Source organism: Carassius gibelio, chromosome A6 (assembly GCF_023724105.1).
Source record: "Carassius gibelio isolate Cgi1373 ecotype wild population from Czech Republic chromosome A6, carGib1.2-hapl.c, whole genome shotgun sequence".
In the NCBI taxonomy this organism is placed as follows: Eukaryota; Metazoa; Chordata; class Actinopteri; order Cypriniformes; family Cyprinidae; genus Carassius; species Carassius gibelio.
The window spans coordinates 7958299-7983987 of record NC_068376.1 but is presented as its reverse complement, the minus strand read 5'-3'; the positions used below and the strand labels follow the sequence as shown (position 1 = coordinate 7983987).

Here is a 25689-nt window from a genome sequence, read left to right as displayed (position 1 = left end):
CATTATAATGACATTTAAAGTAATACATTTTCATTAATTACAAATATTTAAATACATACCAAACACGTTTTAATAGAAATGCCATTAAATGTATGTATTTTGTTTTACTATAAACGCTTGTTGGTACATTCAGCAATACACTTTAACCATATTCCAATAAATCAGAAGTAATTATGAAATGACATATAAAATATATATGTTCATACTTAAGTGTGTCGAAAAGTGGCAAAGTTAAGTTTTAAGTATATTGCATTTAGTCAATTTAAACCCAACAAGTCCTCCAACTCATACGACCGTATGGGTCGTTTGTCACTATCCATAAATACGACCCACACGAGCGTTCTCTAAATTAGCGCCCCTATTGGCAACAGGAGGTATGATAAATGAACTTTCGCCTAAATGCATTGTGGGTTTATTTTAACATGTTCGCTATTTGCGTTTTGAATTGTTTGATTTAAACTCTCCCAGATGTTCGTGGATTTTGATGATATGGATTTTAGATGACTTCGAGACATGTACAGGTAAGGTTTTCTCCCGTCTCATAAAGTAGTCGATCGTTTATGAATAATATGAGTTTTTATTTTCAAATCGATACTGGACACTGTATGTCCTATTAAACCAGTTTGACGTTCAAATCATTTAATCGAAATCTGCAGCTTTATAAAGTTAGTTTTCATTGTGATATTCGTTTGAAATTCGCCTGTGGTGGAAAGAGGTCATGTAAAAGTCGCGCATTTACCATGTTTTTACCATAGTAACATGTCGCTGAACCATGTCACGTGTTATAAAACCTCAGTAACCACAACTCAATGTATCTCCCGTCATAACTGTAGTTTTACTTTGGTATTTGTAGTATAAACACGTTACCATGCTTTTCACCACAGTAACTGTGCTTATTGTGTACTCTTTAGTTAAGTAACACATTTGCCATGCCTTTAATACCTTTTTGTAATGTAATTGTGATTCAGTGTTTTTTTTCTTTTCAGTTTTGCAGTTTCTTCATATCACATACATCTCCAGCTCCTACAACAACATTCAGTGTCCAGCAGCTCTTTATGATGCTCTCTCTCTCTCTCTCTCTCTCTCTCTCTCTCTCTCTCTTCTCTCTCTCTCTCTCTCTCTCTCTCTCTCATTTTCGTTTCCTATTTTTCTGAACTGTAATTCATAAATAAGTCACACATATTTTTCTTTCTTTCTCTTGTTCATCATGGCATATTTTCACAGCTCAGAATCAGATTTTGATCAGTTCTTGTATTAACAGGGAACTTGTACTCGAAGCTCAACTTGAAGAAGTTTCCAGTGAAGATGAAGTCCTTCAAAGGTTCGACACAGGTAATGTTGAAGATATGTAGTTATAACTGATTTACTTTAATTAATTTATCCTTACTTTATGTTAATAACCTTCCTTATAGTCCTTCCTTTCAAATATTTTGTTCACAGATCATTTCTAACACACTGTCTAAACATGTATGTATTAAAACAACAACAACAACTTGTTACTTTTTCTTTATTCCAGCTGAAAAGGAAGACCATGGGCCTGTCAAACCTTGTTTGTGGAGAGGGATGAATTTGACCATCTTGTGTGTTTACGGAGAAGACCAAAAGCTGCTAAGGCAGATATTTCCAGAGGTACGTCTGTGTTGATCTGAGCACCTCGACAGAACTTTACTGCAGTTACATTTTGCACCGAATTTTATGTTTTTTACTTTTTTAAATACCTCACGACCCCATCAGTACAAACCCTGTGCTATGTCAAAGTATTAATAATTCAAACAATTTCAGCAAATTCATATGATATTGTACAAGCGTACTCTCCAGCTTTTCCTCCTGCTGTCATTGACCATCGCCTCAGCTCTCATGCAGACTGTGTCCATTTTAAGTAGTCAGAGCGTTATATCCTAAAGTTTATATTGAGTCCACTGTATTCTTTATTAGCACCGTCTTAACCCGTTCTAACAGTACATGATATCTGTCCGCACCTCACAGTCTGCCTTTATTTCCATGTTGATTTTAATTGAACACGTCTGTTTAAAAGCAAGTCAGGAAATGCTGTGTAACTTGTCATGTGACACATCAGATCTTCAGTTAATTTGGCCAAATTAGATCATTTAAGGCTGTTCACACCAAGAATAGTAACTACAATAACTATTTTAGCATCCACACCAACATCAACCAATGATAAAGTTATGTTTATTAATATACACACTGCAGCGACGTTGATGTCTGCCACTTTAAATGATCAAGCTTTTGAAATGTGCATTTTGATTGGCTGTTTAATGTTCATCAGCTGGAAAATATATTCCACTGATGTTGTTCCTCTGTGTCATTAAGTATGGACTCATCCTTGGTATGAAGAGGTCTTTAAACTGCTTACAACAATCCTGCTGCATGTTATAGTGTAGAAAATAATTGAGAATAATATAGCTTGAAGATACAGCTTTCTTCCCTCTCATTTTGTTAAACTCAAACGCAAGATTTTGCCTTTCTTTGCTTGTTTGTCTTCATCTTAGTCCTTTACTCTCTCCACTCACTCACACATTCTCTCTTGCTCTGTTGTAAGGTACAAACAGAGCGGATGGTTGCATGATGGCCTCTTTCAGGTTTGTCAACTGAATGTCTACTAGTGTGGCTCAGCAAGTTCCTGTCATGATCAGCCCTCTCCAAGAAAGGTTTGTAGAAAATTGTAATCAATATTCATTTAATCCTCTAACCTGAATCTTTTGGTGAATTTACTTAATTATATCTGTCTTAATTCATATGTAATAAGCAATAGTAATTAAACATGGGGTTAATAGACATATTTTTGTTTTACAGCTGAAGAGCAAAAACACAAAGAACATCAGTCCTGTTGGGGATGAGGAATGAACATGGCTCTATTGTGCCCAAACAGAAAAGAGTGAAAAGGTGCTCATCCCCATTGATGTGTCTGTATTCAAGCAATGCATTAGTACAGCATATGATGTTGATCTCTATTCAAGTCAGCAATTATCATTTTTCACATATACATCTTTTTATAAGTCCTAGAATGAACAAATCATCAGGGCATCATTTCTGGAATTTGGGCAGAAAATGACTGAATATGGTGAGTACTGACACCTGCACCTGTATTCACCAAAACTATTTTTCTTATGGACTTACAGTTTTTGAAGGAGGATGAAGTCAGTTGATGGAGAAATGAAGAACGAGATGTGTTGTATATGAAGACTTCAGATGCAAAAGCCTTTAAGTTCTGTATGAAATGTTCTTCTAAGAAGAATTTTAGAAGAAAACTTCAGGTGGAACTTAGATGCCTTTGCATCTGAAGTCTTCATATGTACTATGAGTTTTCAATACATAACTGATTTGTTATGACTGTTTTTATTATTTTCTACTTGTACAGAAAGACTGCAGTAGAAGGAAAGCTGGTACTGAGAACATTTGTCTTCACTCCAGACTAAAGAGAAGCGGGTCTGAGGCCAGAGATGGAGGAGTCAATGGTCACCAAATGCAGCGCTGCAGCCTGAAACTGTGAAGACTGAATTCCCAAACAGCTGTGTGACTGCACAGATGTTACGGCCATAAAAGAAACTTCACAACTGAGAGCCCATACCTCCAACAACCTTCAACAGGAATCAATGGTATGTCCATTACAACAATTCTAAATAATAATAATATATAATTGACACAATGATTTTGTCTCTCCAGGACATCTACGCAAGGTTTTTCTTTTGTTGAGGACCGTCAGAGACTCCAGCCACACGAGCCATGGATTGCTCTCAACATCACCATCAGACAGACATTATCACAGAACCAGCACCAGCAGACTGCAAAACAAGTTCCTTCAACAGGCAATCAGACTGAACTGAACTCGTACCAGTAACACCACACACACACACACACACACACACACACATACACACACCAGCAGCCTCATACTGTGTGCACTGCACTCTATCAGCTACACTGACTGGACTCTGACTCACTATTATTCTGCAACCTGATATTCTGTTTGCACTAATTCATACTGTACTGAAAGTGAAAGTGACGTGACATACAGTCAAGTATGGTGACCCATACTCAGAATTTGTGCTCTGCATTTAACCCATCCGAAGTGCACACACACAGAGCAGTGAACACACACACACTGTGAACACACACCCGGAGCAGTGGGCAGAGGTATATCTACAGTATACAGTGATTGTTGTTAATTGTTTTCATTTTGTTCTCTCTGTATAGTATAGTATTGCACTATATTTTCTACCTGTATTGAGCTCTTATGTATACGGTTTATATTTTTGATACTGTATATGTGTTGCAAATATATTCAGTACTTGTCATGCTGCAGTTTGCAGAAAAGCATTTTACCACCTGTATACTTGCATTCATGGTATTGTGATAATAAAATGATTTGATTTGAATTGGTCACATGACTTGTTCATCAGTTGTATTGTTGTGCTGGATAACAATTGCAAATTGTTTATGACATTGAAGAAGATCATGATAGAGACATGGATTTGAAGAAAACCAGGAGAGCTCTGATGATGAGAAGGAAACTGGATGTGATTCTTTGGTGCTCAAGACATTTCACCATGCCTTCATCTGGGTTTCTTCATCTGATTAAAATAAAATGGTTTTAATGTAACCCATTTTTATTTCACTTGAATATAATTTGTCTTAATATGCTTCTTTATCTGTCTTTATGCTGCATCCTAGTAAAATATTGCGTATGGTGTTGGATAATCAAGTATGGTGAATATTCTGTACTAGAGATGGTTTTTTGGTAGATACACCATTTAATTTTGTAAACAACACATATAATCACCATGGTTGTTTTGATGAAGACATGAACATTTAGTAATATTAATGAAATTCAGTTAGATGAAGAGCTGCATTAGAAGAGACTGCATGGACTTCATGCACAACTGAAGGTGATGAATCAAGGAAAGATCAACATGAATCCTGTTCTGTATTATAATGAAGATGTTCATGCACATTACTGATGTCTAGCTCCTGAGCAGGACAAAGATGAGACATTCTTTACAGAGATTTATGAATTAGGTATTTTATATTATGATTCTTTAAATTGCATGAATTGTATGGAACCATAAACTGCACACTGTCACACATTGTCTTACTGAATGACACATTGGCCTTGTCTGATGAAATGTCAGAATATGTATTTGTTGTCTTTGTTTACTATTAGCACTGTATTATTGCTCTTGATCTTATGAAATAAATTGAGCTCTTTCCAAATGGGCACTTATGTTGATTTTCTGGTGTCTTAATTCTAAGATAACTATGACTTCCAACTTACATAATGGTATGCTTTTGAAAAGACAACCTACAAAATGTGTCTCAACAGTTTGTTGCCAATGATGAGAATAGAGCTGTGCATTTTTTTCCTGCCCTTCCATCCCCAGGGGCCCAGTAGAGTCCCCTTGAAGAGCAAAACAATTAACATTCCAAATGGCTGTAAATCAAAATCTGATTATAGTTTCAAAAAGAAAATTGGTAGGACAACTCATTATGCTATGTTTACTAAATAATGTTTGGCACAGCTTTCAAACATTCATAGAAAAGTGCTATACATGTGTTTATAAAAGTACTCTTAGTAAAATAAAAAATGTCAGCCTGCCTCTCACATATGTCATATAACTTTGCACAATAAACATGCTTAGATATCCCTTTGTTTAAAAAAAGAAGTATTTTTCACAATTTCATTATTAAACATTTTAAACTACATTGCCCATAAGCCTTAGCCATTCTATCGATGGAAAGTGAAAGTCATGGCGCTGTTTTTTGTAGTTCAATTAAGTTATGTTCAGGTTTAAGGTTAGGATCTCGGTAAAGAGGTAATTTCACAAAATATAGCAATGCACCATTGTTAACTGAAGGTACTATTGACGTAATAATTACAGCAAAATTTACTTTGCAACATTAAACGTTTTTTAATTTGGGCTAAAAGAAAGTCCAGTCACAGCGAGTCCTCGAGTGCCAAGTGGATTTCAAAGCCAATGAAAATCCAGTTGAGCAGAAGCGACACCCTTACTTGTCCATATACGGCCATTCATGACAGGCTTTTCCGGGTTCTTGTGGTGAATTTATTTTCACCCACTAAATATAAAACTAAAATGACGGATTTGCATTGTGGGGTAAACCTGATTCAGCAATAGATTTGTTGATTACAGTTATTTATTTTCAAACAAGGGCCTCATATTTGCGATTATACACATTCTTTACCCTAATATTAATGTGCAATATTTAAGCTCAACATTTTTGCATATACTGTATGAAAAAATAATATTATATTTATATATTTATAGTGTATTAAATGTATACATTTAATCACTTGTGTGTTTTTTGGAGATGTATTTACAATCTTGCAATTTTTAGCTCTACCAGTTAAACTACAGAAAAAAAGGAAAATAATAATAAAAATAAATAAATAAATACAATTTAAAAAACACAGGGATAATTTTTTTTTAGTAATTTCCATATCAGTGTTTATTGATATGTCAAACTTTTCAGACAAACAATGCAAATAACACCATTCTTTCTCTCTAGTTTGTCACTATGAAGAAATAAAAACAAAAAAATAATATATTATTGTGAAATATAACAACTTTTAAAAATTACTGATTGATAAAGTAACTAATAGGTACAGACAGAATTATGTAATAGAAAATCCCTTTAAAACTAAATTGGCTAATATAAAAATATATATATAAAATAAAAAAAATGAATAAATAAATAAAAATTGTCAATTTGTTTGCAGAGAAGTTTATAAAATGCCAAATAATATTTTTACAAACCAGGAGTTGCAAGGCACCAGCTGAAATCATATTCTTTTCTTTCATTTAAAAGTGATTAACTAATTAGAAAAATATTGTTAAGACTAATATTTCACATGATTACCTCTTAATCTCCTGTAATCACTGATCGCTTCTGTTGTGAACATATGCAAGACAAACTAAAACGGTTATTAATAATTATATTTTATAAATCATTTTCAGCTGGAAAATGCATTTCTATCATTAAATGACCTTAAAGGTCACACACACACACACACACACACATATATATATATATATATATATATATATATATATATATATATATATATATATATATATATGGCATATAGAATACAGTAGGTGGGATGGTGATAGTGACAGGAGTGTTCACAGTAGAGATGGGAGTGTTGACTAGAGGAGAAATAATACAAGTAGACATGCTAACGACTGAGAGCAGATGTGCCACACAAGAGAGAGTGATGTGGATGCTTTTGGAAGGGCTGCTATTGTGGAGAGCTGATGGAGAAGGACTCAGTAATCTGTCAGAAATCCTGCAAGACAGGAAAAAATTGAATTTATAACATGATGAATAATTAAAACATTGACAACAAATGAAAGTGACGTGACATACAGCCAAGTATGGTGACCCATACTTAGAATTCTTGTTCTGCATTTAACCCATCCAAAGTGCACACACACAGCAGTGAACACACACACACGGAGCAGTGGGGATCATTTATGTTACGGTGCCCGGTGAGCAGTTGGGGGCAGCGCAAAAAAAGTCGTATTGCCGGGCCGAGACTCAAACCCACAACTTTATGGTTAAGAGTCAAACTTTCTAAGCACTAAGCCACGACTTCCCCCTAGCAACGGGCTAGTGGTTAAAGACAACATAACTGCAGCGTGTATAATAATAAACAGAACTTTATCATTTGTTGGTAGCGATGCTAAAATAGTCATTATAGTTATTGTTCTTGTTGTAAACACCTTTAAATGATCTAATTTGGTCAAATAAATTAAAGACCTGGGGCCGGTTGCATAAACTGCTTAAACTAATCTTTAAAAAAGTTAGCCATATAATTTGATTTACTCTAGACTTGTCATAATTGTTTAAAGTCAGTTACAAAAACATAGATTGGTCCAATTTTACTAAGAAATATGATTATCTCTTGGTTAACTGCTAGTTGGTCACAGTCTTAACATAATAGCTATGTTTACGCAACCGGCCCCTTTTGTGTCACATGACAAGTTACACAGCATTTCCTGACACAGTCTGCATGAGAGCTGAGGCGATGGTCAATGACAGCAGGAGGAAAAGCTGGAGAGTACGCTTGTACAATATCATATGAATTTGCTGAAATTGTTTGAATTATTAATACTTTGACATAGCACAGGGTTTGTACTGATGGGGTCGTGAGGTATTTAAAAAAGTAAAAAACATAAAATTCGGTGCAAAATGTAACTGAAGTAAAGTTCTGTCGAGGTGCTCAGATCAACACAGACGTACCTCTGGAAATATCTGCCTTAGCAGCTTTTGGTCTTCTCCGTAAACACACAAGATGGTCAAATTCATCCCTCTCCACAAACAAGGTTTGACAGGCCCATGGTCTTCCTTTTCAGCTGGAATAAAGAAAAAGTAACAAGTTGTTGTTGTTGTTTTAATACATACATGTTTAGACAGTGTGTTAGAAATGATCTGTGAACAAAATATTTGAAAGGAAGGACTATAAGGAAGGTTATTAACATAAAGTAAGGATAAATTAATTAAAGTAAATCAGTTATAACTACATATCTTCAACATTACCTGTGTCGAACCTTTGAAGGACTTCATCTTCACTGGAAACTTCTTCAAGTTGAGCTTCGAGTACAAGTTCCCTGTTAATACAAGAACTGATCAAAATCTGATTCTGAGCTGTGAAAATATGCCATGATGAACAAGAGAAAGAAAGAAAAATATGTGTGACTTATTTATGAATTACAGTTCAGAAAAATAGGAAACGAAAATGAGAGAGAGAGAGAGAGAGAGAGAGAGAGAGTGAGTGAGAGAGAAAGAGAGAGAGAGAGAGAGAGAGAGAGAGAGAGAGCATCATAAAGAGCTGCTGGACACTGAATGTTGTTGTAGGAGCTGGAGATGTATGTGATATGAAGAAACTGCAAAACTGAAAAAAAAAAAAACACTGAATCACAATTACATTACAAAAAGGTATTAAAGGCATGGCATTGTGGTTAATGATTTTTAACTACAAATACCACAGTAAAACAGTTATCATGGTAAAAAAAAAAATATGGTAAGTGTTGTGGTCACTGGTCATTTCAGATTCGTTGCGATTGCCACACATTCGTTCACTGGCATTCACAACATATTTGTAAAGAAAACGTCAAACTGCACTTACTTTGACATTAATTGCAGACAATCAGAACAGTACCTTAAAAAATAAACCATAAAATAAAATTGTTTACAAACCTGGACAACAACGCATGGTAAGATGTTGGGTCACGCCTCCTTTTTTTGGGTGGTAACGATGGTAACGACAGTCAAAGGTCATTTGATGACGACACACCCGACAAACGAGACTGTCGTAATACGGCCGCTAGAGGGCGCTTGATTTTAAAACGTAATAATAGGTCGTAATATGCTGCTTGCACAAACGACCTATGTGGTCGTTTTTAAGAGGAGGACAGTCTCTTTAAACTGTATAAAAAAAATCTATAAAAATTGTGTGGGTTATCTAAGAAATTAGCTAAATCTTACTTGGTTTTACATCAGTTTGGTTGAGCTTTGTATGCTCACCATTCAACACTCACTGTAAAGATATTCTACTTTTAAGAAAATAAAAATAAGGTGTCCGAGGGGTCGTACGCAGAATGACGCATCAATTTTTTACTGTCAGTCAAGTCTTATAAAAGTGATGAGAATGACCGGGTTTGTCTCTGATACTTGATGTACAATAAATGACGTGTCATTTCCTGCCATGCTTAAGATCGGTGTGCTGAATGAGAAATGCATCTGCTGTTTTACCACTGACTGAGATGATATCTGGGAAACCTACGTAAACAGCAGACAAAGCGACTTATGCAAACCACATTCAGCAAGACAGCAGCAAAACTTCATTTGTTATAAAAGTTTATTAAAGAAGCATTATATAAATATTATGAATATAAAATGAATAAATATTAGTGCACTTTGTATATAAATACACAAAACACATGTAGACAAAATATATTAGATAAAATTAAATAAAATGACAATAAAAATGACTGCTTAATAGTGCAAAATACACAAATACAGTACAGATAACACAAAATGATTGAAATAAATAGTTAAATCTTATATTGTACATCAATATTTAGACTAATTCAAAACATGATGTTCAGTGATTCATGATTCATGATTCAGTCTGTTTGATTGGACTGAAAGTGGAAGCAGAAGATCCTGTAGGAAGAGTATGAGGCTTCTGGATGTTTTCAATGGCACCTGAAAACAGAGAAACAGATTGATTTAAATTTACTTGCACTTAAGTGTTTGTGTGGACATAATAGTAGATAACTGAAATGAATAACAATGGTTCAACTGAAAATATTTATTAGAGCTATTTTTCTACTATTTATCACAAATTATTATTCATTATAAAGTATTATGCTATTCTATGTAATACTTTTTAACATATGTAATTCCTGTAAGTTCTGTAAGATCCCCTAAACGTTTCTGTTGATGCATACTCTTAAAAAAATAAAGGTTCTTTATTGTTATAAGGTAACATGGAGGACCTTTAACATCCATGGAACCTTTCCATGGCATAAAAGATCCTTTAGATGATTAAAATGTTCTTAACACTACAGAAAAATGGGAAACCAATGATTGTTCTTTTAAGGCATTACCAAATATATATTGTGCTTGAATAAACCAGTCCAATTGCTGTCAAGACATATTTTACATGAACTGACAAAACATTTTTAGATGGTATTTGTGCTTAAGTTTGATATCAGAACAGTATCAAGAATTGTCAGTAAAGTATCTTCCCGTAAAAGCCGAATTTCTCCATGTAAGCACACATGACGCCCACACACACACAGATGCTTTTGCTGGCATCATGATATCAAAGTGTGGCTTTATGGGAAATGATGTGTTTCTATTGTGGTAGTTGATAACCACATCTCTCTGTCTTACTCTCACACATGAACACACACCTCTTGTCAGACGCACTTCCTCTGTGATGAGTGTCTGAAGCTCTTCGCATTTCTCTGTAAACTGTTGCTGTAGTGTGGTGTAAAGGTGAGGGGGAAACACACAGAAAGAAAAAAAAAAAACCGGTTAACAATGAGGAAACCAGTTTTATTCACAATTCACACAGTTACCCAATACAACATCATTACCGTAAATAACCACTGATGCACAAGTTAAGCAAGACAGTATAAAAATACACTATTATGGTACAAAATAGGACAGATGTTATTAAGAAGTTTTCAATATTTTGAAGAAAATCACCTGCAGGAGATAAAGCTTCCGAAGCAATTGCCTCTGCTTTTCTGTAGCACCTCTGAGAACCTCCAACCTTCAGTCAACACAAGAGAAATGTAGGGTTAGGACTGATTCACAGAGCTTAATAACAATAAAACTACTTTGCTAAGACAATATTTGTATAGGCTAGTATTTGTAGTATTGTGTAATATTGTAAAAAATAGTGCAGTACAATAAAAAAAAGTGTCAATAAAATATAATGAAATGTGATGCTTCACACACAAGACTCAACTTCTGTAAACATATTTTTAACCATAAATAAACAGATTACATGTTTCTTGTTTAAAAAATGCTAAAAATAAATTAATAGAAGTATATTTATTTATAATAATAGTAATAATTTAAATATGTCGATTTTTTTGTAATTCACAACTATTTTTACACAGCATAATGTAAAATAATTCAGGGAAACAATGCAGCATCTTACATTATTTTCCCTTTAGACTAGTGTTTAACTGTACGTTCATGTTTATAACATTTTAACATATCAACTTACATTAAGATGGAGGATTTTTGAACCAGCTCGTTGATCTGCTGAAGAGTGGATCCAGCAATGCACACACTGTTGACTGTTATAATAACATCACCTGAGGTGAGAGAGGCGAAGAGATTTGAATAATGAGAAAGTGTGAATGACACTGGTGCGTGACAGAAGTGAGCAGATGTCTTGATAACTCACCGGTCAATAACCCACTACTCTCTGCAAGACTGTCCTCCTTCACCCAACACACACATGAGCCCAAATCCTGCTCAGCACTGATGCTTCTCTCAACACTGCCTTTCTGTGGACAGGGAGTAAAGACCCAATCAATTCATCATCCAAAATTCAATTACCCCCTGACAGATAATAAGCCTTTAGACAGCCGCGTAATGCTTGAATGTAAAGAGAGAAAATTATAAGAAGAGTATGAGAAGAGAGAGAGAGGGTGGTTACCTGGATGTCAAATCCAAAAGTTTCATTTTCTTTTCTTCTTAAAACAACACTTTTCCTGTTAACCAAGTAAGAGACACAGAGTCAGACCAACTCTAATGTTGCATATGTGAGTCAACAAACTTATAATTCAAATCAGTAACTATTTTTTTTACCTTATATACTGCTCTGTCGTTTTGTCTTGGGATTGCACAACCTATAAAAATAACAGTCCAATTTGTTAATCATAAACATAAGTCGCTAGGTTAATATATTGTTTATATATATATTAGATATCAAATACTAGAGAAATATCAAATCTTATCCAAGATCCAGCATAACAAAGAAATGTCAGAAATCAACTTTTTAAAATGACTAGTCACTTACATTTCTTTTATCTTTGTTCCTGATTGTTTTATGATCATTAGTGTTCTTCTGTGTTTTGTGTCCAGTGTTCAGCAGGTTGCTTGTCGCACAGCTGCTTTTCCCCAGCAGTTTTCTTATGTATTGAAGAGATGCTGTCATCTTCAGACTGTATGCTGACATCTCTGCTGCTGAGAACGTCGCTCCTCCGGCTTTTACACACGCCTCTGAACGGATGTCATGTGACCTCAGTAAAGTCCCCTGGGCTTCACAAACTTTAGATTTTACTGTAAGTCTGTCAAAGGTGCTTAAACTCGCCTCTAAAACAACAACAAAAACTAGATCTAGATTAATAGCCTATGGACGCATATATTTTGCGTTCACTTTTCGCAGAATGAAGTTGTTAATGTACATTTCGATTTATTCATTTTATTATTTAGCCTAATTTATTTATTTACAAGCAGAAAATGCCTCCTATGGCCTATTTAGATGAAGATGAACAGGCTAGCTTATAAATTTATTTAGCTTAAATAATGAATTCATGAAATCTGCTTTAAACTGCCTTTAAATAGGCCAAATAAATGGGTCTAAATGTCTTCATGCATTAAAATAGTAATAAAGAACTGATCAAGCTCAACAACATATTTAAATGTATTTATACAACAGATTTAAACATAAACAACTTAATTCAACTGAACAAATGAATTCACAGCCACAGATTTAAACTTCCTTCAAAATAAATAAATGAATAAAGATATAGTCTCATAAAAATATTTGCAGGAGTCTCATTTTTCATGATATCTCATTCAGATTTGAAATAGAAACTCGTGAGACATGTGAGTTTCAACCCATTACTTTTTTTTTGTAGATTGCTCCAGGACTGATTTCATGTATTTTTAAATCAAATCAAAAAATATTTAAGAAAATATTTAAAAAAAAATTCAAGGCACTTCAGTGTCTATAACTTTTAATATTTTTGAGCATCATCAAATCTTGCTGATGAAAAGTAAAGCCCAAATGGTGTTCTTTCCAAAGACACCAAAATTATGTTTGTAACACACTGAAGTAGGAAACTGTTACATTTATGAGTTATGTTGAACACTTTGAGCTGTAAGTCCCATAATGAGGGTTCAGGTTAACAGGTTAAAAAGACATTATGTAGACTGTGGGGAGAAACATCATACAGTGTTAAGGTTAGTTAGTAAAAATTAAACTGTTCATTTTTATTTGTGCTGGCTCGGATACAAATGTTAACATATAAAGTATTATTACATTTTAAAATTAACATTAAGGTTAATCAATGCTTTAGTTTGAGAGAATGGGTATTGAATCTTCGTGCTTTATTTTCTGTTGGCAATTTGAAAATAAGGTTTCATATGCTACACTTTGCCCCATAGAAAAGCTATGCCCTTGCTTTATGTAGGCCCATCCCCTGAAACGTGTGTGTCCTCGCCCCGTGTGGAGGAGGTGTGTTTCCCCGCTTTATCCAGTAGGTGGCAGGCAAGGCGTCTCCCGGTTCAGTGCGCAGCTCTCTCTGATGAAGAAGAAGAAGAAGAAGCATCTAGGCGTCCCCCCTTGCCCCTTCTGCGCGCTGATTTACACGACGTAAGCTTTGTCTCTCCAACATCCTTTTGTAGCCTCTGGTATGTCACCAACTATGCAATTTATTATATTAATTTTGCTCCCAATTTTGTTTTGTTTAACTGTAAAGGCTGTGATCTATTTTTTTAAATGTGCGCTGATAAATGGCGTGTCTTGTACAGATGATGCTTGTGGTCCTGATGCTGCTTTTGTTACTAGGCGACCGGGTTGGTTCGCGAGCTAAATGATAAAAAAAAGAAACATTTTGTGAGATAGTTAATATAACCACAGTGTTTTAAAACGTAATCAGTAATGGCAGCATGTATTAGCTTTGCTAAGTTAGCACTATACACGGCTGCCGAGCTGGTTTAACTGGATTTTTAAGCGCGCATTTAAGGACAATAGTTTGACTGACCTTCTATTTGGTACAAATGCTAAGCATTAACTTTCTCTTTCTGCAATTTCAGCGCTATCAAACCATCACTGACCACTAAGACACCCAGTCATGGCTGCCGAACCTAATTATCGACGAACAAAACCTGGTAACGGCCCTCCTGGGAAAACCATTATGTTGAATCTTTTTTGCACATCAATTTATGCCTACATTGCTGTCACATAATACATGAATGGTGTTTTCCAAAAGCATTTCTGATTAAGGCAAATGACAGTACAAGTATTATAATTTGATTGTAGGTGTTAGGACAGCTAACATTGCTAATTCAAATGGAGCTGCTGGGCCCTCGTCACAGATTCCAGGCTTATCTGCATCTGCCGACATCACTCCTGAGGAAAAAACGAAAGGAAGACGTGTAGGAATTCAGGCCTCCGACTCGGATTATGTTAAACTTGCAAAACAAGGAGGACAGAAGGGTAATTGTGTCACACTTGCATAGAATGTATTATTTTCATTTTTATCATCAACTTTGCCAAGATTTACAATATGTTAAAAGTGAAGTATATATTTACCATTACTGCAAAAATGTTCAGGATATTATACAAAGTGATTGTGAGAAATTATCACAAAACCTTACCTAAACTGTGCACAGTATTTAGTGACTTATTGTTAAATAAAATGACCAATAGTTAGGGCATTTTTACACAAAACTGAATTACAAAACACAAAATCAGCTTGTAGATGATGCTTGGGATCCTGATGCTGCTTTTGTTACTAGGTGACCAAGTTGACTCGCAAGCTAACTGATAAACAATAGAACATTTTAAAGGAATAGTTAAAATAACCAAAGTAGATTTGATTCCTTTTAAACACACCCATGATTATCTTTCAATTCTGACATAGGTTTGTTGAGGCATGATGACCCTGTGGAAGCTAGACCTTACTGTTGCTACAAACCCGCTAGTTGGTTCTCTGACACAGCTGATGATCAAGAGAGGTGAGAATTTGTCAGCCGGCATGGAGTTGTTTTGTACAGAAATAATAAATGGAGCCAAAAGCCTCGGAAATACAACATTTTGATTTAAAGAACGATCCTAGATAGATTAGAAGATATCTCAATTCAGTACAAATTGTTTGGCTACAAGCCATTATGAATGTGTCAATTAAGGAATTGTTTACCCAAAAAACAAAAATGTACTCACCCACTGGCTATCAAAGTTGTAGTTGAGTTTGTGTCTTCATCAGAACAGATTCGCAGAAATTTAGAATGACGTAACTTGTTCAGCAATGGATCCTCTGCAGTGAATGGGTGCCGTCAGAATGAGAGTTCAAACAGCATCAGTAATCCACACAACACCAGTCCATCAATTAACATCTTGTGAAGCAAAAAGCTGTATGTTTTTAATAAATAAATTAATCATTCAGATGAGTCCTCTGTCCATTACTGTTGCTTTATCCAATTAAAAAAGTAATCTCCTCTAAATCAGGAGAGAAATATGCACAGCTCATGTGCACAGCTCCAATTACAAGCAAAAACAGTTCAAAACTGATTTTGATGTGAGAGGACAACATGGTATGTAATTTTTCCTTTAAGAAAGTGTTAATAAGGACTATAGACTTTTTTTTTGCTTTTTTGGCTAAAAGCAGGGGTTTAAAGATAAAACTTCCTAATGATGGATTTGTAATGAATTAAAACACAGCTTTTCTCTTAACAAGATATTAAAGGATTAGTTCACTTCCAGAAAACCCCCCCATGTCATCTAAGATGTTCATGTCTTTCTTTCTCCAGTCACAAAGTAGTGTCTGTGATGTCACCCGTAGGTATTTGAAGAGTGCTTTTTTTGAAGCCTAGAGTGGGCGGAGTCGACAGTCGCCATCTTGCCAGCGTGTCACACCCAGATAATGGAAAATAAGAAAAGAAGTGGGACAGCAGCGGCAATCCACCTGTCACTCAAGTGGCCACGCCCTTAATTATGCAGAACTTTAAAGCTTAATATAATTTAAACGGATGACCATTCCAACTTGATTACGTAATGTGTGAATCTGCAGATGTGCATCGCGGAGCTATTACAAGACAAGCAATTGTGGTAAAAAGTATAGAAATTTGTATTTGTATTTTTTTTTTTGAAAATGACAGATCATTTCCTAGGCTGGGATCGTGTAGAGCCCTTTGAAGCTGCATTGAAACTGCAGTTTGGACCTTCAACCCATGCGGTCCGATTGAGGTCCACTAAATGGGGAAAAATCCTGGAATGTTTTCCTCAAAAACCTTAATTTCTTTATCAGAAAGACATGAACATCTTGGATGACATGGGGTGAGTAAATTATCAGGATTTTTTTTATTCTGGAAGTGAGCTAATCGTTTAATTGATGAACTGTAGTCGTGTGGATTACTTGTGTATTATTGTGTTTGAACTCTCATTCTGATGGCACCCATTCACTTCAAGGATCCATTGGCGAGCAAGTGATATAATGCTAAATTTCTCCAAATCTCTGAAGAAACAAACTCATCTACAAGGCTTGGATGATTTAGGATAGTAGATTTTTTTTTTTTTTTTTTTTTTTTTTTTTTTTTTTTTTTAAGGCTTTCTAAATCTAGCATGGCATATTCAGGCAGTTCAACCTGGTCCATATAGGGTGACATGGAGGACCTATATTCTTCTCTTAGTAAAATGATAGGGTTGTGTTGAGACAAAGGGGTGTCCCCATCCATCCGGTGTGGTGGTGTGAAACTGGGGTTCAATCATGTGATCTTATGCTTACAGCGGAAGTAATGCTACTACCCCTGATGGAATCAGCAAGTCTAAAGGGGTCTTACAACACCTGGAGGCCCCATTTGGAACTGATAACTGTTCAGCCTGGGATGCTGGTAAAAAGGTGACTGGACTAGCACAGACCATTCTTAAACCTCCCATACTTCCTCCTGCCATCATATTACAAACAGTCTTTAAGTTGCCTTTTTTTGCCATGCACCTATAAAACCATAATAGCGAAGAAATCTTCTTCATTTGAATAATTTGAGAAAAAACTCCAAGCTGCATGCTGTCGTTTTTGTTTTCCATCATTGTGATTCTGCTTTTTTTTAAAGATATGTCAAACCATGTTCTCTCATAGGACAACATATAGGAATTTAGCAAGACATCTTCTGTGTTTTCATTGAGACTTTTTATTGTACACATTTGATAAAATTGTTTGCTGCATGGCTATTTATGTCACACCGCATGGACTCTGTTTTGCACTGTTTCCCAATCCTTGTTGTCATAGTTACTGATTTGATTTCGTCTTTATGTTCAGGTTTGTGTTTCATTATCTCCCCTACTTAAATTCAGTTCTTTTTTGTCATTGATTTTCAGGTCTTGTATAGCTGTTGAATTATTATTATTAAAGACGTATGCACAGCTTAGTTTGACAGTTTAGTTGTAAAGACAAAATACCCTACAATTTAAAATAATTTGTTGTAGTTAAGTTAGGGTTGCCTACTATGAAAGCAGATACCGTAAAGTACTAATGTTAGTGAACAAAGACTTTCAAATGTAAAAACCAGTTTGTCATATTTGAACTATAAAGAACTGGTTCTTTTAGAACGCTGACTCAAATGACTGTTGCTGTGGCTGTGTAACATTAGATCTGTGGTTCTCACTTCATGTCCTATGACGTTCATTGTAAAAACAGGAAATTGAATCATCTTATTGCATTATTAGTCATTTATTATTCTGCCTTCATGCTTCTCATCTTTCTTTTTATGAATGATGTTTTGTCCCTATGTGTTTGCAAATTTCCTTTTTTATTGCTGAATGGAATTATCGATTGTGATTTTTGAATTAATCACATGCAAAGAAGGTTTCATTAGTAGCATTTCATAACATTATATGAAACTGTGAATAATTTAGTTTACTCCTTAAATTATAAAACATTGTATTTCCTTAAACAGGATGCCAGCCATGCAACATCGGAGATGCAGAAACTCTCCCTAAGCCAAACCGAGATTGCAGAAGCCAACAAGTTCAAGAAGATGTATGTTTCTTTTTAAATATTTAGCCTTTTTTTTTTTTTTTTCAGATCCACAATAAAAACAATTATTAAAACTTTTGAAATGTTTTCAGTATATGTAAGTATTTGATAATTGTTTCTACAGTTCCCATGATAAGAAGGCGACAGCTCCAGTGAACATGTCCAAACTTTTAAGTTTTGGTTATGTTGAGGAAGAGAATAAATCTCTCGATGATGATGCTTCAAGTGAGACTTCATGTTTTTTATTATAACATCATGATTGGTTTGAGTTTTGCATTGCATTTATATAATTGCAAAACTAACTTGTTTGTGTTTAATATTTTAGGCATTACTTCTGAGCAGACCAGCACCATTGCACCAGAGGATGAACTGGAATAAAGATGATGTCCCCAAAAACCCTTCTTCATGAATTGTTGTTCTCTCGTATCCACTAGCTCCTCTGCATCAGTCACCCGCTATCTGCTTTATGCAAAAACACATTTAGATATCTGTACCCCTAGAAGGAAAGGATATTTGTAAAGTGCAAACCAGCTGTTTCTCACCTCACATTGTCAATGGATATGACAAAATGTGTAAGCTGCAAACTCTTTATTACACACTCCATGTCTGTAAGGATCTGGTTTGAACACTTTGGGGGTGTTCTTATGGTCCAGTAGTTATCTAGTTGAGTGCATGATGAGCACACAAGAAGGTTACCTTAAAATGAATGACGCAGATGCCATTGGTAGGGATTTGAGAACCGGAAGGGGGTTCGGGGAGTTCGCGATTGTGAATGTCTGTTGTTAGTATTGATGTGATCGTAAATAATAATCACAGATTCAGTTGTTTTTGGTGTTCTATGCTGTTTAATTTGAATGTTTCTTCCTTCTGAAAACAATGTTTACACTTGCTGTCAGTTCACATGTATTAATGATAACTGAATAAATTTGCATGTGCATAAAATACTTTGTTTTAGTCATTGTTTCAAAGGCAAGTTTCAAAGGTTGAATGCATGGTTATCTTTACAGATTCTTCAATCAAAAATGCTAATCAAAAAAAAAAAAAAAAGGTGTACAAAATTATCAAACATTTTAATGCTAAATAATAATGAAAAGATATTAAGAGGATATAATAGTCAATCAAAAATACAAAAATCTTGCTGACCCCTGAAACAGACCCCAGTAGTATATGTTTGAAATAAGATAATAAGTGAAGTATAACTCTCCTTAAGAAGAAACCAGAGTCCAGAGCGGATGAGAAACAGAATTGTCTGACCTCAAGATGTTTCATTTTAAAAATTAAAACAAGCTGAAGTGGTGATAATCAAACTATAAAGGCTTCAGGTTCAGTCCCAGGTCGAGTCGACCCAGCACTGGAGAGTTACTGATGACAGTCCTACTCAAACATAATATTTCCCTTGACTTGGGCATTTAAATTTTAGGATCTGCAGTTAGTCTGCTGCAGGTCACATCAACATCTGCTAAATGCATCCTAAATACATCTGCATTCTTAGAAGCTGAAAAGGTTGTACTGCAATGCAATACAATACTGTTTCTATATAACCTTGTGGCATTTTTGGTAATTATTTTGAATTGATATCAGTGCATGGCACACATATTTGTGCGTGTAACACTAGAATGCCCTTTTGGATAGATTTAGATGGACTTGGAATACAAAGTATGAACAGTTTGACTGACAAAAAAAAAAAAAAAAACAATATCCCACAGGTTCTCATAACAGTTCTGAAAATTGGACTTGTTACTGGTCTTCTGGCTTCGAACAGGTCCAAGACTCAGTGTGTGTGACTAGTTGGCAGAACATGAGAAGAGGGTCTCCTTTAAGTTAAAAGATGAGGTCCAAACACCTGATGGGTAAAGCAGAAGGAGTCCTGAACTGAGCTCAAAAAGCTTTGGTGCTGGCAGAACGGGTATTATGCTTACCCAGCACCTTTGTTATTACGTAATGTGTGGGAATGATGTCTTTTTTTTCTGGACTGCCATTTGTATTAATTAAATAAACTAAATGCGAGGCCAGATAAAGATGTTTTATACAGATAAATCTTTATATAATATAATATAATTTGATCGGGCAGTAAATGGTTTTATCATCTGACAGAAGCAGTTAGATCACTCCCAATGGGAGATGCCCTGTTATCCACACGATGGCAATGTTAGCTAATGTTTGCTTCCAAAAAGGTTTTAGAAAGTCGTGTTTTTATTATCACACAAAATATTCATGATGCGCCGGCTAGTCTTCCCCAAAGTTATGTGGACTTTGGTGAACCCACGTACTTTTAAATCCGACCCAAAGAAGACTAAACAAATATTTCGAGCAAATTAAAGTAACCAATTTGTGGGCGTTTATGCGCACTACAAGCAGATGTTCATTCGTGTGACCATTTAAGGGCTGTTGTTTTCGCTCTGGGACCGTATTTTTCACGTACTTCGATGGGAATTCCATATTTTTGAATCAACTCCTGTTCGACTACATGGCCACACATTTTTAAATGCCCTGAAACAGCGTCTCTCTATGTGAAACGTCTACGTCACGCGCTCTGACCCTCTTGCCCATGGAAGCGCGTGAGACCCAGCCGGAGCCGCCCGTTCATCGCGTGAAAACACCTTCGGCAAGAATGTCATCCAGTGATTCTCTTACAAATGGATTTATCGGTCTCCGCGAATAATTTGCATTTCGGCGGTTTAGCGGTGAGTACGTTACTGGTGATTTCGCGCAGCTCCAATGAAGCGTTGCTAACATCTGGCGCGCGCTGGCGGCGGGAATTCATCGCTGCTTGTCATTTATCGGCAAGATCTCGTGCATCTCTCCTTCATTCAATTTCAGAACTGAGCTTTAATAGACGCTGTGGTCAGTGCACAAGAAGCGGTTTGCTTTTCGATGCCTGCTTTAAATCTCATTCCATCTTGCCTTTCTTCATTTCAGTGCTTAACTGTGCAGAAAATATTCATTCGTACTATAGTTATGCTTACGTAATTGAACTGATGGCCTTGTTTAATACATGAAGCTGAATAACTTGCAGGTGTAGTGTCGCTTCCACCTCTAATCGACATACCTACACCTCCCATCATCATCTCAAATCCATCATCAGTTCCTCTATGGCGCATTTCATCCATCTGTTCATCAGCTTCTAACCTGGGCAATACATTGCATGTTGCATTAGTTAGTTGGATTAATTAGAATACTGGATGACGTGTTATGGCATCCTACAGTCCAGTATCCCACAGCCTGTGAAGTAGGCTGGTCTCCATTACGATTGATAGATGCTGTTACTAGGACTCAGGCTGGTCCATCTTTTAGACACTTTTCTTTATACATAATTGAGCATCCCTCTACGTACTTGCTCTCAGCTCCTGCTCTTATAATACAAGCTCGACAGAATGTAGAAGTCTTCATCTGTTTGGACTGTAATGGCAGTTGTGGTTGCAGTTTCAGCTGCCTCATCATATTGACCAGAGTTTAGATTGAATGCAGGTTTGCTGCTGTGCACCATAATTGCTGCTGTGCGGTGATTTGCTATGAGCAGTCCACAATTACAGTATGTAAAGATTGCAGGGACAATGCATCGTGATGCAGTAAGACGTGTTCCCCAGAGACCGAGCTGTCCTTACACTGCATGGCCATGTTATGTGGTCTGAAAAGCATCCCAGGGACTTTTGCGTGTAGGCTACATGTGCATTTGAGTTCCGCTATTCATTAGAAGTGAAAGAATGATCTCTTTGACAGACGCGAGTCGTGGTGGTACACAATATCAGATGACTCCAATAAGTCACAAATTATTACTGTTTCTTGGTCATCATGGTTAATAGGATGGTTTGCTTGTTCCTCACCTCTCGTTTCTTCTGTATATAAACCCGGCGCTCTGACTGACAGCAGACTCCTGGTAAATCCAGTGTGAAGGTGGGTGGGGATTTTAAGGACTTCTAAAGTGGATTTTGGATTTTATTCTTGTAAATGCCAGCACAGTGGGCTACTGCCATTTATGAAGTTTATAAGCTTTAAATCATTGGATTATGTATGGATGTGGGTGTTTTTGTGTGTGTTCACTTTTCCGTGAACATGTTCTCTTGGATGGTTCATTTCACCAAACCCGTTAAAACAAAATGGTTCCAAGGTTTTTTGTTTTTTTACGTCATCACTCAACTACGTCACCCTTATGTATTTCTAGCAACTTAGTAATTGTTATACTGAAACAGTCAAATAAATAATATGTGTTAAAGAAAATAGCTGTTTATTACTTTTTATTCACTAGTTCATTCTAATAATTCATTGAACATTTTCTGTTCATTTACTCACTCTTAGGCTTTCTTTCTACACAGAACGCTAAAGATGATTTTTAGCTGAAATCATGGTCCCTGGTTATTCATAATATGCAAGTCAGGTTCCATCACTTTAAGAGTCAAAAAGTCTTAATAGGAAACACAAAATTAATACTTACGACCCCTGATGATAAATGAAGTGAAACAATCAGTCTGTGCAAGAAACTGAATGTTATTTATAACGTTATTACCAGAAATCCACAGCCTCAGGCAAACGGTCCTGGAGCTCTGGCTTTTTTGTTGCATGATGACGTATACACGGTAACAAAATCTCACAAGGACTGACTTGTGTGCAGGACACATGTGCAGACCATGACCATTGAGTCAGACTTGACCAAAAAGCTCGGCCTATAGGTTTAATTCATGCATTTTGAGCCAGTTCTTTCAGCAACTGTCTAGTAAGAGCCACTTAGTGTACTCTGATGTAGTCAAATTTGTTCATCGCAAATTTGAGGTGGCAGGCACACAAGCTAAGAATGAGCATTTTGTTAAGAATGAATGCCTAATCAATTTGTGAGAGTGACTAGTAGTATAGTTTTTTTTTCTTATTTGAAAAAAAAAAAAATTGTATATATGTAAAATGCGATTGTCATGTGCTTTTAGTTAATAAAGGCGGTTCTGTAATCAGCAGTCAATCATCATCATGTGCTTTCAGATGGAGCAGCATTTATTACACTGACACTACGGCTCAGTGTAGTAAATACTGCTCCATCTGAAAGCATGTGAAAATACCACATTTAAGAACATATTTTTACTCCAAACTGACTTCGTAACGTCAGTCAGGTGTTTGAAATAAATCCTTCTGTGAGATGATGTGGCTTCTTACACAGAATAAGGCACGCAACATATTTCATATTTTAATCAGTAATAACGGTATTGCATTATAGATATATTTTTATATAAAATGATAAAAGGAAGAACTCAGATGACCCATATATAGTCATAATCGTGTGTTTATTAGTCACTTTGAATCAAGGAAAGCAGTTAAATCTTCTGTTTATCCAGCTACTGCTAAATGCTTTTCCTGGATTGCTTCTTCGGGGTGTATTTGGATTTTCAGCACAAGAGCACCCTCAGGCCTTCGGATGGAGATTTACTGTTGATCACAGAACCGTGCTTCACTGAAAGATATGCATGACAATCGCAGCTTCTGTCGAATCGTGATTTCAACTCAATTTTAATAAATTGTGCTGCCCTAAGTTCAACTTTTATGTATTTATTATTTTATCATTGACAAGATTGGTAAGTAATTGGAGATTATTGCATATGTCTATGTTTAAAGACAGCTGTAAAGATCCTTCTAAAAACTAGCTCATCAAAAGATCAAAATAATTGATTATTGAACTATGATTAGAACTGAGTGGACCAACTAGTTACCTATTATCTATAACTGTAACTACTACAATATATATAAAAAATAACGTCCAAAAGGTTATTTACTCCATTTTTGATAACCGCTTTCAGCACTTAAATCTGGACTGTATAAACTTTAATCCAATACTTAAGTGATTGTGTAAATGTTTACAAATGCATACAAATAAAAAATGCTGTATGGTTGAAATGAAACATGAGACAGCAGCTCTTTCTGGATTAGCGGTGGTGTGTCAGAGTGTTATTAGACATTGCTGAATCTTTATAGGAATAAGATCTGTATGTGCAGTAGGGGTGTAAATGTCATGATATGATATGATATTCTCACTCGCAGCAATGCAATATTTGCTGATACCTCAAAAATATTTGATAAAACTTCAAAATGATTTGATTATGGAGTATATCAATCGATTTAACAATATTATGATATGATATATCAATATTATGTACTATTTTAAACAATCATATACATTTTTGATAACTCACAAATGCAACCAGAATAATGAACATTCATCTGAAATTTCCACTTCCTGTACCTCAATTGGGACATTCACAACAACAAATAGGCCTACAGTTAAAAAAATACAAATAAATTAAGTAACACATGAGATCAGTAATCTTATGAAATGACAACAGCAAGAACGTCTTTCAGGCTTCTGTGCTTAAATGTGCAATGTGTAAAATAGTGTAAATCCTCAACAGGAAACAACAAAAACTAGAATAATACATTATAATGTAGAAAAATTACACGCAATAGCAGAAAATTAAATATAGTAGAACAAAGACACAAATGAAATAAACAGTGTATTTCAGACTTTTCATGTACTGTAGGTCTAAAAGGAGTTTTTAGGTACAGAAATTGTATAATTTTATGTAAAATAACACTGCATAGTCGTCACTTTATGAATTAAATATAGATTAATTCTTAAAGTTGCAAAAGTCATTCAGTCAAGATCAGTGAGTGATTTTTTTTTTCTTTGACAGCAGCAGGTTTATTTAATCTGCTTTCACTTTAAGACCGAAAGCACGTGTATTGTTTTTTGAGCTTCTTACACCATGTGCATATATGATCGGGGTCAGGTGAACTGAAACCAGAGATCCCATAAAACCGATTAGTCGACTAGTCAATTTTAAAATATATAATTTTGTTCCTCTAATCTTTCATTATATAATCTCATTCCATCTACTCTTAGCTGTGCAGAACATCCTATCAAGATTCAGCTCATCAAAATCACTTCAAAAATGCAGCTAGACAAAGCTGAAGAATATGCTATTCTTTTTATCTTAAAGGCATTAAAGCTATCCAGGATGAGGAAAAGAGTACATCTGTTAATAATACTATTTTTTGCTGTCAGCTGGGGGAGGGTATTGGGAACAGGTTGTCTTGTCATGCTGTTGCATGCTGGGATGCTGGAACACACGTTGGAATATATCCCTTGTTGCCCTGCCGTAAT

The 25689-nt window shown here is 35.5% G+C and overlaps 3 protein-coding genes and 2 long non-coding RNA genes across 12 annotated transcripts in view; 3 read left to right on the top strand and 2 right to left on the bottom strand.

Moving 5' to 3' along the window:
• The first annotated feature begins 265 nt into the window (after window positions 1-265).
• On the top strand, window positions 266-4397 carry LOC128015371 (uncharacterized). Of its 4 annotated transcripts, none has more exons than XR_008183880.1 (9): window positions 266-374; window positions 469-521; window positions 987-1332; window positions 1517-1629; window positions 2561-2669; window positions 2815-2904; window positions 3019-3082; window positions 3380-3617; window positions 3685-4397. It is a non-coding gene; the product is annotated as an uncharacterized LOC128015371 (long non-coding RNA). The 4 variants fall into 4 exon arrangements; XR_008183881.1 differs by having other exon boundaries at window positions 282-374; window positions 469-515; window positions 1262-1332; XR_008183882.1 differs by having other exon boundaries at window positions 360-374; window positions 1262-1332.
• Window positions 4398-6454: 2057 nt separating this feature from the next.
• LOC128015370 (uncharacterized) lies at window positions 6455-9464 on the bottom strand. 3 transcript variants are annotated; one of them, XR_008183877.1, is made up of 4 exons: window positions 9167-9464; window positions 8578-8648; window positions 8281-8393; window positions 6455-7324 (listed from the first exon to the last, which is right to left on the bottom strand). It is a non-coding gene; the product is annotated as an uncharacterized LOC128015370 (long non-coding RNA). The 3 variants fall into 3 exon arrangements; XR_008183876.1 differs by having other exon boundaries at window positions 8578-8932; window positions 9238-9464; XR_008183878.1 differs by having other exon boundaries at window positions 9238-9464.
• A 605-nt stretch (window positions 9465-10069) lies between these two features.
• On the bottom strand, window positions 10070-12741 carry LOC128015134 (cytohesin-interacting protein). The gene is made up of 8 exons (XM_052598820.1): window positions 12590-12741; window positions 12379-12419; window positions 12227-12281; window positions 11972-12074; window positions 11789-11879; window positions 11260-11326; window positions 10962-11028; window positions 10070-10248 (listed from the first exon to the last, which is right to left on the bottom strand). The coding sequence occupies exons 1-8, from the start codon at window positions 12725-12727 to the stop codon at window positions 10160-10162; spliced, it is 651 nt and encodes a 216-aa protein (XP_052454780.1). The 5' UTR covers window positions 12728-12741; the 3' UTR covers window positions 10070-10159.
• Window positions 12742-14023: 1282 nt separating this feature from the next.
• Window positions 14024-19493, top strand: LOC128015369 (uncharacterized protein C7orf57). Of its 2 annotated transcripts, none has more exons than XM_052599169.1 (8): window positions 14024-14170; window positions 14614-14688; window positions 14840-15016; window positions 15444-15537; window positions 17306-17417; window positions 18472-18554; window positions 18676-18776; window positions 18877-19493. In XM_052599169.1, exons 2-8 carry the CDS (start codon window positions 14652-14654, stop codon window positions 18927-18929), a joined length of 657 nt encoding a protein of 218 aa, XP_052455129.1. In that variant the 5' UTR covers window positions 14024-14170; window positions 14614-14651; the 3' UTR covers window positions 18930-19493. The 2 variants fall into 2 exon arrangements, with proteins under 2 accessions (XP_052455129.1, XP_052455128.1); XM_052599168.1 differs by having other exon boundaries at window positions 14045-14208.
• Window positions 19494-20812: 1319 nt separating this feature from the next.
• LOC128015368 (plakophilin-4) overlaps window positions 20813-25689 on the top strand; it is a 30698-nt gene continuing 25821 nt past the window's right edge. For both annotated transcript variants that reach the window (XM_052599166.1, XM_052599165.1), the window contains exon 1: window positions 20813-21235. The gene's annotated coding sequence lies outside the window, so the exon portion shown is untranslated. The remainder of the gene's footprint in view (window positions 21236-25689) is intronic.

Bases quoted from the DNA above. Each gene is read 5' to 3' on its own strand.
- LOC128015134 (XM_052598820.1), bottom strand. From the start codon at position 12,727: ATGACAGCATCTCTTCAATACATAAGAAAACTGCTGGGGAAAAGCAGC. The intron at 12,420-12,589 runs GTAAGTGACTAG...TTATTTTTATAG, and splicing joins GGAACAAAGATAAAAGAAAT to GTTGTGCAATCCCAAGACAA. The intron at 11,029-11,259 runs GTGATTTTCTTC...ACCACACTACAG, and splicing joins GGAAGCTTTATCTCCTGCAG to CAACAGTTTACAGAGAAATG.
- LOC128015369 (XM_052599169.1), top strand. From the start codon at position 14,652: ATGGCTGCCGAACCTAATTATCGACGAACAAAACCTG. The intron at 14,689-14,839 runs GTAACGGCCCTC...ATTTGATTGTAG, and splicing joins TTATCGACGAACAAAACCTG to GTGTTAGGACAGCTAACATT. The intron at 15,017-15,443 runs GTAATTGTGTCA...ATTCTGACATAG, and splicing joins AAAACAAGGAGGACAGAAGG to GTTTGTTGAGGCATGATGAC.